General features: G+C 44.1%; 1 protein-coding gene across 1 annotated transcript in view; it reads right to left on the reverse strand.

The window, feature by feature from the left end:
• LOC137537127 (uncharacterized) overlaps positions 1-13683 on the reverse strand; it is a 627974-nt gene that overhangs the window by 75760 nt on the left and 538531 nt on the right. Inside the window, 2 exon segments of the mRNA XM_068259259.1 lie at positions 3502-3680; positions 10887-12491. Of these exon segments, the coding sequence (XP_068115360.1) occupies positions 3502-3680; positions 10887-12491 (1784 nt within the window).

Consider the following 13683-nt stretch of genomic DNA (forward strand, 5'->3'; position numbering starts at 1 on the left):
GACGCCGCGGCATCACGATTCCCCTCACCTACAGCGGATGGGCATTGGCGATTAGAGATTTGTGACATGCTGTATCTTGCCCTGGACGCGTAAGTGTATGTCTATGTGTGCGTCCAGAGGCAGATCATAACGGATTTACGTTATATGCATTTTTTATGTGTTTTATTTGAGAATCATTTTATTGGAATAAAAACCTCAGGAGAGGCTAAGTTCTTGAAAAAGGAGTTGGAGAGTTTGTTCCGGAGGTATCATTAAGCGTGATTTCCACCTGTACATGGAGGTGGGCTCCATCTGGTGAGCATATTGTTATGCAGGGAGTGGGAGTTACACTGCATGGAGTGAGAGCACTATTCATATACAGCACAGAGAAATATTGTGGAACATTTTGAACTTATGGAAACAGTATTACCCTATGTGAAAGTTTTTTTCTAGGACTTATGACATTTCACTTAAGAAACTGAGCACTATTACTGATCCACCTGACGACTGGGGTGGACAAAAATCTGGTGAGCATTTAGGGAGAAGGGGCACCGGTGCATTAGTTTGGCACTAACCCACACAACTCACAGGAGCACGTTTTGGTGGTGCACTATATAACAATACTAACTACCTGAACGGTATCACCCTATGTGGAGATTTGTATCCTTTTTAGGAACGGCGATTAAAACGGTGCTTTGATCATTGAATTCCCTGCAGCAACCTCAACAGTGGATGGAACATTCTGATTGAAACATTGAGGACTCTTTGTAATACAGTCTGTCTAAATTTTGTTCTGATTAATCATTACAACAGACTCTGGAGAGCGCAGCAGTATTATTGAAAGTTTTGTAACATTGTTGGAATTCCTGCAGCGATCCCAGAGACTGATTATCATTTAAACGTATTATATTCTGAGGACTGTGGCGCAATTAATAGATATTATCATTTTGAGTACCTTTATATTGAGATTTTCTCCTGGCGGACTTAAAGTCCCAGAGCTGCAGGCACTAGGGCGTGCTCTACAGTAGCAGTGTTAGGGAATCATGCCCAAGGTCTCCTACTGAATAGGTGCTGGCTTACTGAACAGGAAGAGACTAGATTCAAACCCTGGTCTCCTGTGTCAGAGGCAGAGCCCTTAAAGGGAATGTCCAAGGAAAATGAAAAAAAAAAAAAAAGTTCTATTTACCCGGGGCTTCCTCCAGCCGCTGGCAGCTGATATTTCACTCGCCGCAGCTCTGGTGTCCCGGGGTCTCCTCTGTTTCAGACGCCAGGTCCACATCTTCTGCGCGGTCGCTCTGCTCGCGGTCGTGCTCAAGTGGCTGGGAGTGTTCTGCGCAGGCACAGTAATTCTGCACCTGCGCGGAATTCTCCAGGCCACCTAAACGCAGACGAGAGGTCTGGCATCTGCAACAGAGGGGACCCTGGGACACCAGAGCTGCAGCAAGGGACATATTGGCTGCCAGGGGCTGGAGGAAGCCCCGGGTAAGTAGAACTTGTTTTTTCATTTTCCTCGGACATTCCCTTTAACCAGTATACTATCCAGCCAATGTAAGAGAGCGGGGTATGGAGCCTGCACCTGTTGGGTAAGTAGTTTTTGGGCAAGACTCTGGCTGGGAGCTGTATTCACATTGAAGGGCTACACCTCCTGACATGCATCGTGGTGGCCGACCATGAGTCCGACCGCGACACTGCTGCGGGTCTCCCTGGTGAAGATGGCAGAGTGAGTAAAGAGGGGTGGTTATGTAGCAGTCCCCTGAAGTTAGGTCTAGTGTTGTCCGGATCATGAACGATTCAGATCTTTGATCCGAATCTATTTTGTGAGTCGAATCATCCGAATCATCAAAATGAGTGATTCGGATCGCAAAAGGGGCGGGGCCAGGAGTGACACACCCCCTCTCAGCGGGCAGCAGGGTCCTGGAAGCAGAGCTGAGATGGATCGCTCTGTTGGATGGGAGCCAGCATTGCAGGGAGACAGGTAGATGAGAGAGGGGACATGGGTGCCCCTGCCAGATATGTGTAGAGCACACATACTGGCTGAAATGTGCTGCTCATTATAGGCTGGCTGTTCCGTAGTTGTGCACAGTGAACACATTGGAAGCTTTTGGCTCAGCACAGCTCAGTAACTTTGCAGGCACTGTGAATGCTGTGTATTATGATCCTCCTGCGCTACTCTAAACAGCTGCACAAATCTTCTGGGAATGCTTTGGGGAATGCTTTCTTTCACTGTGTGCGACGTTTGCATTCAAAGTACACAGATGAGCATATAGGTGAAATACATGTAAAGCATATGATTGCAGCATGTGGGTATTGTGTGCAAGCAAACATTTCTGCTCTCTGCTCGTCCCTCCTCCGTCCACTCCCTGCCCTCTGTCCATCTTCTCCCCTTCTCTGTGTGTCCACCCCCCTCCCCTTCTCCTGTCCACAGCAGGGAAAGACCCGTCCTGCTATTTATTTCACCCCCGAAGTCTTCGGTAGTAAAATGATCCGAGATTCCGATCAAAGATCCGGATCTTTTCAATGATCCGATTCGAATCATCCGGATCATTGAAAAGATCCGAACTTCCCATCTCTAGTTAGGTCATGCCTGCAAGCCCCTCCCCTTCCCCATGGCCCACTCTATTTATGAACCTCCCTTATTGGGAAGTTTGTGGTTTATAATTTATCATATAATATAGGCAATTAGAGTTTCCTAGAATGCTCCAGGGTGGTCTCCTGACTGTTCCTTCCGTGGCTGCAGCTCTCAAGTACAAGTCAGGAGAACATCTCTATGTGAGATGTAACACTAAACACTAATGCTAGGCTTTAATAATTACCACCACCTCCCCCTCCATATACAGTTACTGCTGTATACAATATCTATGCTGCTCATTCCTATTCTCATACTTGCCCATACCCATGTCCATACTAATCTCTTAACTGTAATCTATCCTACAACCTGTGCAATGAGACTTTTGCTATTTAGAATCACAAAAATTACCTCTTCAATGATCAATCAACGTCTTCTCTCCACTTCTAACTTCTACTGCTGTTTGTTTACATTACTTCCTGTCTTTGGCTCCATTTCTTCCGAGCTTTGCGTTCCACCTGGAAGCTATTAGAGTGCCATCTTGTGGTGAATAGGCTAACTGCAGACTCTGTTTGTGTGGAATCTTCTACAGTACTTTCAGACATGTACAGTATTATTCTTATTATTATGTGTCACTGCACTACATCTGCATCTACAGATCCATCTGTAATAATAATCGGCAAGACTGCAGTTCACAGCAAATAAGGAGCCTGAGCCATAACTGCTGTGCAAGAAAGCGTATTTGAACCTGATATGACAAAACGCCAAACCCCAGTGAACCTATCTAACTAAATATTTCTCTATCTCACTGAGTAACTGCAAATATCAGCTGACAGAGATGTGATGACAGAGGTAGATTAGTTGGGGTTTAGGGAATATTCCCTAAAGTTGATAATGATCTCAATGGTTTTGGTTGTGTTGAGGACCAGCTTGTTCTCCTTGCACCAGTGGCATACGCTAATAACCTCCTGATGGTAGGCCTGCTCATCGTTCTTTGTTATGAAGCCAACAATGGTAGTGTCATCTGTAAATTTGATGATTTTAACAAAGTTTTTAATGGAGGTGTAGTTGTTCATGTAGAGAGAACAGGATAGGTGACACGACACAGCTTTGTGGAGCACCAGTATTGGTGACCCTTGGTCAAGAGGAGAGTTGGCAAGTTTGAAAATTTGGGACCAGTTAGTGAATAACTCTGTAATGCATAGGCAGAGGGAGGGAATGGACATCAAGTTCCACAAGATTGTTGTGCAGTATGTGGGGATAGATGGTATTGAAAGCCAAGCTAAAGTCTAGAAGGAGGATCCTAGTTTTTAACTCTGGTATGTCTAGGTGGTCAGTGATGATCTAGGCAGATGTTGATGTGGATCTTCAGTGGACCTATGTGCTCTATGTGAAAACTGGAACAGGTCTAGGTGGGCCGTTGTTGAGTGTTTAAGAAAGGACAGGACCACTCTTTCTAAAGGACTTCATGATGAAAGATGTAAGGGCCACAGACCAGAAGTTGTTTAGGTAAGAGACTCCTTGCTTCTTAGGACAGGGATGATGACAAACTTCTTGAAATGTGTGGGCACCCTGCCTTTGTTTAGGGACTTGGCAGAGATGGAGGTGAGGATGGGAGCCAGCTGCCGTTGGCAGGTTTTCAGACAGGCTGGCGACACGCCATCAGGGCCTGAGCCTTTCTTGCTATTCAGGGTTGACAGGTGGTGCAGAACATTGCTCTCACTCACTGCCAGAGGGGGTGGACTTAGACCATTTCCATTGGATGCAGATGGGGGAGCTGATGGCATTGAGAAACCAGCAGAGGCTGCCTGGCCTTCGAATCTACAATAGAATTTACTGAGTTTCTTGACTAGTTCAGTGCTTGGTGTTGCATGCTGGGGGGCTTGTAGTTAGTAGCAGCCTTGATACCTTCCCAGACTGCCTATGGGTTGTTCGAGCGGAGGTTTTGTCTCATCCTATCAGCATACTCCTTTTTAGCAGCTCTTAGGTTGGGGTTTAGGGTTTTATTTGCATTACTAAAGTCCTCCTGGGTGCCAGTTCTTAGCATGTTTGTAGTGACTATTATCAGCTTATTACAGGCTGGTAACACTAAGTTACCCCTACTGTGACCAATCTGTGTACAGTAATGTACAGTGGCCGTTATCAATGTATTACAGGCCAGTAACACTAAGTCACCCCTACTGTGTGACCAATCTGTATACAGTAATGTACAGTGTCCATTATCAGCGTATTACAGGCCGGTACCACTAAGTCACCCCTACTGTGACCAATCTGTGTACAGTAATTTACAGTGACCATTATCAGCTTATTACAGGCCAGTAACACTAACTCACCACTACTGTGACCAACCTGTGTACAGTAATGTACAGTGGCCATTATCAGCTTATTACAGGCCAGTAACACTAAGTCACCCCTACTGTGACCAATCTGTGTACAGTAATGTACAGTGATCATTATCAGCTTATTACAGGCCAGTAACACTAAGTCACCCCTACTGTGACCAATCTGTGTACAGTAATGTCCAGTGACCATTATCAGCTTATTACAGGCCGGTAACACTAAGTCACCCCTACTGTGGCCAATCTGAGAGCCACTAAGTCACCCCCTGTATGACGTGATTGGGAACCAGAGGATGGTGTCAGCATTGCAGAGCCACTTGGTGGTGGAAGGAGTACATATTATTCTGGCACCGTTCAGTTCAGCGCAGGGAGAGCCATCATACACCACTAAACTCCAAGGCGGCATTAAATACTATTCCCCCTCCAAGTTGTCGCAACTCGTAGTGAGATGTAGTTCGGGGTGTGGCAGCCGCCAGAGCCCTGAATTACCGCTATGTGGGGTGCACAGCACAGCATTGCTGCTATGACAGCGCCCAGCTTTGGCGCACAGCACTCAGCTAAAAAAGATACTACCTGATCTGGGGGACAAGCTAGATCAGGTAGCCTCTATCACAGCTGCTCCCCGACCCCTGAAGTCTATAATGGCTTACTTTCACTTCCAGGGGTCACGATGCCGCACACAGAGCTCTATGCTCTCATCGGAGAAGTACAGAGCTCAGAAAGGCAGGAAAGAGTGGGGAATAGGCAGCAAAGGGCCATTTAGAGGAGGGAGGGGGCGTTTTTGCAGGAGTACCTCTCCTGCAAGGAACGCCCCTTCCCCCAGGATTGCAGACAAGCTGCATAGCAATTTCAGGGGGTCAAAGCGTGGAGCAGGGGCTGCTGTGAGGGGACACAGAGGCATGGCATAGATCGAATGATGCGTAAACAGTAGCCGATTCCTGCGCAATCGACCGATATCTTCCATCCTGCTCGATCGATTAAGCTGGTCGAATCGACATGAAATCAGCCACTTTTCATCGATTGGGAATTCTGGAACACACTCGATTCTTTCTCCATTCTATAAAATGATCGAATCCAATGGTCGATCGTACAGCAAAATTGCTAGGTGTATGGCTACCTTAAGGCTTTCATTAGATTACTGAAAGAAAACTCTTTAGTAGGCACCTGGGTCTATGTGCAATTAAAGGTAGCCATACATCTAGTGATTCTGATGCGATCGACTTTATTAAGGAATCGACTTCACTAAGGATAATCGAAAGTCGATCAACTAGTGACCCACACACTACAAATGATATCCTATGCGATTTACCTTCACTTTCGATCTGACCGATGTTGTGTCTCCATGCTCTGCATGCAAAAATCGATTCAGAATCGATCGAATGACATGTGAACAGTAGCTGATTCCTGTGCCAGTGACCGATATCTTCCATCCTGCTCGATCGGCTAAGCTGGTCGATTCGACATGAAATCAGCCACTTTTCATCAATTGTGAATTCTGGAACACCCTCAATTCTCTCTCTCTATTCTATAAAATGATTGAATCGAATGGTCGATCGTACAGCCAGAGTTTGACATGTATGACCTATTAGAAGCCATCAGGAGCAACCCTAACATCAAAGGCCTGATAGTGGGGGACTACATGAACAAATGCAGTGCCTTTGCTGACGATTTATTATTACCAGTGAAGTACTCCCACATCTCTTTTACCTAATGTCCTGGAGGTTCTTAAAGAGTCTGGCCTAGTTTCTGGGCTTCAGGGCAACCCAGATAAAACAGAAGCTCTTTTAATACAATTCAAACTGTAAATAGATGAAAATCTCAAGTATAATTATCAATTTATATGGCAGGATACAAATCTAAAATGTCATCTTGGAGTAGACTAAGGCTCTCATGGACGGGCCGAACAGCTTCTACTAAGATGACGGTGCTTCTGAAGCTTCTTTACTTATTTAGGTCTATTCCCAGTCTCCCTACACAAGCATTACTTGATAGAGCTTCAAAAGGCTATGATGAGATACATTTGGGGAAAGAAAAGATCAAATATCAAAGCTAACATTTTATATAGACATAAGGACATGGGAGGACTAGGTGTACCCAACCTAATTACATTTCATGAGGCAGCATAATGTGCCCAAATTCTTAGTTCAGCCTTCAAGCACCATTCATCGCAGTGGAGGTTAATTGAAAATACTTATATAGCCTCTCTCACCATGCAAGATGAACTATGGCTCGGACTGGACCCAAAAGCTGACCACAAGATTGCCAACCCACTAATAAAGGACTCTTTCAGGATGTGGAATACTCTAAGATTTAAATATAAACTTGTGTCAGAACCCTCTCTCTTGGCCCCAATACATAGCAACACAGATTTCGTCCCAGGGATGGAAGGGAACAATATCCAATGGTGGTTTAAGAAAGGCTTCATCAGATTTCATGACCTGATAAGAGTGGGAAGAATAATCTCCTTTCAGGACCTAAGAGATACCCTAAATATCCCTTTAAGGGTAAACTTTAGATTTACCCAGCTTTCACACTACATCTCCATAAAATGACCTCTGGTGGCAAAGCATAAACCTTCAGCATTAGAAACACAATTAATGGATATAGTGGATATCCCTAAAACCATTTTAGTGTTATACAGGCTACTCTCTTAACGTAATATTTTTTATTTCATAATCAAGATACATGCACATTAACAGTTATACATCTTGAGGGTTGTTCTTTACTATAATAATATCATATACATCAAAGTGTAGTAACAATTATTTCGATTTATCCAATCATTTGCACATATAATAGAAAACAAATAAAGGATCGCTTGATATATATCTTACTTATTCTGGGGGGTGATTGAGGAGCTCTGCCCACTACCCAAAACATCTAGCACCACAAAACCCACCAGTGTCATCTGAGTGGTAGGAGCAGTGGTCTTGACCAACCTACCACATTGATAGGAAGGATCATTTTACCAGTTGTTCATAAGATAAGTCAAGAGGTGTAGATTATGTTGTAAATTGGGTTTATAAATGAGTATTATGAAGAGTGTGAATATTTTTATCTTAGTACTTATAGTAAAGGGAGTGTCAATGCGCTAGAAGGGAATATCTTTCATCTGAGATTTTACTTTACAGGCTCCTCTCAACCCCAGACCATGCGGTAAAATTTAGATATCAGGAGGCCTGGTATAGAGATTTGGGCTTATCCGTATCCGAGGATACCTGGACTAGGATGTGGAGGAGTACCATGAAGTGTTCTACCAATGTAAGCCTCCTAGAAACATCCCTCAAAGTAATGTTTAGGACAGATTACGCATCGGCTAGATTAAGTACATTTTCTAATTCATGCTCCAACCTTTGTTTTAGAAAATGTCAAACAGAAGAAAATGTATTTCAAATATGGTGGATTTGCACAACAGTAGCCCAAATCTGGCTGAAATGACCTGACAAATAGAACGAAATCTCCCACTCCACTATCTTGTTTATTGAACACCCCAGTAGAAGGAATACCCAAAAATGAGGAAAAACGATATAATAAACGTATGACCACGTGCAGAATACAAATGGCACAATCCTGGCTATCAACAGATATAAGCTGGGAAAAGATTATTCATAGGATCAATGATATAATATATTAAAGGAATACTACCGATTAAAGCATTTTTTTTACCTCCTGAGCGTTACGTCGCTCAGGAGGTTTTGCCAGTTTGTGTCCCCCAGTATAATTATTGTGATCAAATTGCTTTAAACCCTTTAGCTAGTACTAGGCTAGCTAGTACAAGTGCCCAGCACCCCCCGATCCCCGCCGCTCCCCCGTTTATACATTACCCAGCCTGGATTAAGTGATCGGCGCAGCCTCCCCGCACAGCTCCGATCTTCACTATGGGGAGGATCGCACATGATGTCATGACGTCGCCCCATAGACAGACCGAAGCTGTGCAGGGAGGCTGCGCGATCGCTGGATCCAGGCTGGGTAATGTATAAAAGGGGAATCTGAGTCATTCGGGGGGCTGGACACTTGTACTAACTAGCCTAGTGCTAGCTAAAGGTTTTAAAGCAATTTGATCACATTTATTATGCATGGGGGACTCCTGGGGCCAGTAAGCGGTATGCCCGACAGTGTCGGGCATACCACTAAGGAGGTTAATGCTGTACGTTAGGGCACACATTACCTTAAGTCCTAGGATCAGTTTACTTCCTCCCACAGCTCTGCCTCTCTGCTGTAAAATCCTCCGCCAGTTTTAGATACAAACGTGTCCAGCTCTTAAAGGGCTAGACCATGTCCATCCATAGGGGGGTTGCTATCAACTCCTCAGTGTATAGTTTAATAATCACCTTGCTGAAAGAATCTTATTCAGACAATGGTAGGGGGTTAAAGATTCCAGCAATGTGTGTTCCTTGTCTTCTGTTCTCTGACTGATAAAGATCCTGAAAATGCCTTTGTAAACAGCCTCTCTCCCTCTCATAGCAGCCTAGGAAGTAGATGCAGCCTGGAATGTAACATCACAAGCAAGCCAGTCAGTCAATAATAGTGTATACACATCTCCCTGCTAGTTATATTACAGCAATATTACAGCACATCTAGTTACTAGTTACCTCCTCTGATCAGCCTCCTCCTCATGTCTCCTGCATGCTGTAACACAGTGAAGTATATTTGTGAGCTGTGTGAGGAATGAAGGATGATTTTTACGCAGGGAGAGAGGGAGAGAGACCTGGGTGAATAAATAAAGGCCCCCTAGCACTAGTGGTAATATCGACTCTAATATAGAGTATTAAAAAAAAAGTTGTTTTAATTGATAGTGTTCCTTTAACAAATATCTATTAAGTCTTACCAGGGAAGATACGGGCCCTTTCTTTTCAATATGGAACCCTTGGTTGGGCTTTTTATACGGATCCCATCTTCCCCTGTCCAATCATTAATCCCTAGAGCCTCCTAGAATTATTGCAGGAATATTATTAGTCCATTTTGTTTGTTTAGTATCTTTGTTTCTTTTGTCTTTGTGTGTTTTCATTTAGACTTGTTATCATTGTATACAGTGCTCTATTGTATTTTACTAATTAGAAGGCAATGTTATTTCCCTTATTATGATATATGGTATCTAGACCTTTACATTACATGTCTTTTTTTATTGCTTGTATACTGTCATTATTGAAGTGATATATGGCTATTTCATGTAATGTGAATCTCTTTAAAGAGAACCCGAGGTGTGTTTAAATAATGTTATCTGCATACAGAGGCTGGGTCTGCCTATACAGCCCAGCCTCTGTTGCTATCCCAAACCCCACTAAGGTCCCCCTGCACTCTGCAATCCCTCATAAATCACAGCCGTGCTGTGAGGCTGTGTTTACATCTGTAGTGTCAGTCTCAGCTGCTCCCCCGCCTCCTGCATAGCTCCGGTCCCTGCCCCCGTCCCTTCCCTCCAATCAGCAGGGAGGGAAGGGATGCAGGCGGGGACTGGCGTTCTGCAGGAGGCAGGGAGAGCAGCAGACTGACACTATAGAGATAAACACAGCCAGCTCTGACAAGCTGTTTGTCAGCAGCGTGACTGTGATTTATGAGGGATTGCAGAGTGCAGGGGGACCTTAGGGGGGGTTGGGATAGCAACAGAGGCTGGGCTGTATAGGCAGATTCAGCCTCTGTATGCAGATAATATTCTTCAAACCCACCTCGGGTTCTCTTTAATAAAAAAAAACATTTTGAAAGTAAAAAAAAAATGATGACAGGCAAGTTCTGACGCGGCTTAGTACTGTATGTACCCATGTTTATCTCATCATCTATCTTCAGCTCATGGACTTTAGCACTTCAGCAATCCAACACACAGAGTAGCATGAAAGAGTCCTCGGCATTCTGTGCACTTTGCAAAAATAAAAGAAACTTTGTAAAGGAACACTTTGGCCAAGAAATATCCCTTACACAGTACATAAGAAGGGTCTCTAACAGGAGTGAGATTTGGGTGACAAATCTTTCTTTTTTATATCCAAAACATTTCCCACACTCAGCACATCAATATGGCTTCTTAACAGTGTGCGCTCTCTCATGATAGGAAAGTTGTGATTTTTGCACAAAACATTTCCCACAATCAGCACATGAATAGGGCTTCTCACCAGTGTGAGATCTCACGTGGCTGGCAAAGTATCTTTTCTGTCTAAAGCTTTTTCCACACTCAGGACATGAAAAGGGCTTCTCACCAGTGTGAGATCTCACATGGCTGGCAAGGTCTATTTTCTGTCCAAAGCTTTTCCCACATTCAGGACATGAAAAGGGCTTTTCCTGTGTGTGAGATCTCATATGTTTGGAAAGGTTTGATTTATGGCTAAAACATTTGCCACACTCAACACATGAATAGGGCTTCTCACCAGTGTGGGATCTCTCATGACAGGTAAGTTGATATTTCCGTACAAAACATTTCCCACACTCAGCACATGTAAAGGGCTTCTCACCTGTGTGAGATTTCTCATGATAGGCAAAATGTGATCTATGTGCAAAACATTTTCCACACTCAGGACATGAAAAGGGCTTTTCATGTGTGTGCAATCTCATGTGTTTGGAAAGGGTTGATTTATGTCTAAAACATTTGCCACACTCAGCACATGAATAGGGCTTCTCACCAGTGTGGGATCTCTCATGACAGGTAAGTTGATATTTCCGTACAAAACATTTCCCACACTCAGCACATGTAAAGGGCTTCTCACCAGTGTGATATCTCACATGGCTGGCAAGGTCTCCTTTCCGTCCAAAGCTTTTCCCACACTCAGGACATGAAAAGGGCTTTTCACGTGTCTGAGATCCCATATGTTTGGAAAGGTTTGATTTATGTCTGAAACATTTGCCAGACTCAACACATGAATAGGGCTTCTCACCAGTGTGGGCTCTCTCATGATAGGTAAGTTGTGATTTCCGTACAAAACATTTCCCACACTCAGCACATGAATAGGGCTTCTCACCAGTGTGAGTTCTCTCATGATAGGTAAGTTGTGATTTCCGTACAAAACATTTCCCACACTCAGCACAGGAATAGGGCTTCACATCAGTGTGCAGTCTCACATGTCTGGCAACATCTCCTTTCCGTGCAAAGCATTTCCCACACTCAGGACATGAAAAGGGTTTCTCACCAGTGTGGGATCTGACATGTCTGACTAGGTCTGCTTTCCAATTAAAACATTTCCCACACTCGGTACACAAACATAGTTTCTCACCAGTGTGAAATCTCTCATGTACAACAAGTTTTGATTTCTGTATAAAACATTTTCCACATTCAGTACATGAATAGGGCTTCTTTACAGTGTAATATCTCTTGTGTGAAGCAAGTTCTGATTTCCCACACTCAGCACATGCATAAGACTTCTCACCAGTGTAAGATCTCTTGTGTCTTGACTTCGGAAAAAAACATTTCCCACACGTGGAACAGGAATAAGACCCTCCAGCAGCGGGAGAGCTGTGCTGGGTATGGGGCCCCTCAGTGTTAGACAGGTGAGGAGAGTCTGGGGGAATATTTAGTGTAATGAGGATATCTGCAGGAGACTCTTGTCCAGTGACATCATCATCCGTTATACAGTCTGTGGATACAGAGAGACGAGTCTCTGAGAGGTTCCTGATGCCGGGACTCCGTGCTGCAAATAGAAATGCAAACATCATCACTTCCTGTTAGAGAATTCTGAGGGGAGGAACAATTATCATTAGGGAGGGTCAGTGAGCTGCTGATAATTCCAAGTTAATGTAACTTTTATGCAGATTGGAAATGGACCAGGTGCAGCAGCTACAAAGCTTTGCATATAATTAGCATACAATTAGCACCATCTCAGAGTTATTAGCATGTCACTAACCAGCACTAGTTATCAGCCTGACAAAGAACTGCAGAAGGTTGTGTACATTACAGGCGGCCAATCACATGACAATAACTGTGGCTTGTATACAATTTTTTTTGTAGCTTGGAATTCTGCCAATCAAATCAAATTCACATTACATTTCAGACAAGCCTATCATTTGCTATAGGGAGCACTACAGGTTAGGTAGGGGGGAGCGCCCTCCATCGGGGGCCTCCTCTGTTTTTACCATCTGCTGCCAATAAATGTTTTCATGGAGACACGAGCATTGGTGCCGGCCCTCTCTTTGATTCTTTGATACCTGGAAGTTGTGCTTTGGAGGTGCACGCTGTATGTGATACCATTGGAGTATGTCACCCTGGCCATATCACTGCTGAGTGCTTGTTATTCTCTGTTCTCTGTTCAAAAGCACTACAGGTTTACTTGTATTTATTTTACTGAGACAGCGCTCCTCTTCTATTCATCAAGCCACCTATAAAAATTAAACAGAACTGCACATAGTGTAAAACTGTTATAATAACGTAATATTCCTAAACACCCAAAGTGTCAAAGTGCTCCACTTAAATGTGAAAATCCACGGAACTCCCTTAAAACGTGTACGCTCACCAGATTCACACCACCTCAAATCCAGGTGGGTCTAAAGCATGGGCATACCAGCCAACGACTCAGCAGTAGTGATGTTCCAAAACGTTTTGAATGCAGTACCTCATAAAATACAATAAAAATCGACATAGCATAAAAGCCTCTGATGAGTCCATACGGATGAAACGCGTAAGGCGGAGCCAGGAGCGTCTGACGTCACAGGGAGCAGGGAGGAAGGAACTTTTTGAAACAAACGCGGGGAAGCCAGAGCCGGAACGGGACGCCTCGACCAGAGCAAGGGGAACACCGCTGGGCTATTGAGCCCCATATCCTTATAACACACCTGAATGACGTGAGTGCGCATTAAGCGCAGGGCATTATTCATTGTATGAAGGAT

This window comes from Hyperolius riggenbachi, chromosome 10 (genome assembly GCF_040937935.1).
Source record: "Hyperolius riggenbachi isolate aHypRig1 chromosome 10, aHypRig1.pri, whole genome shotgun sequence".
In the NCBI taxonomy this organism is placed as follows: Eukaryota; Metazoa; Chordata; class Amphibia; order Anura; family Hyperoliidae; genus Hyperolius; species Hyperolius riggenbachi.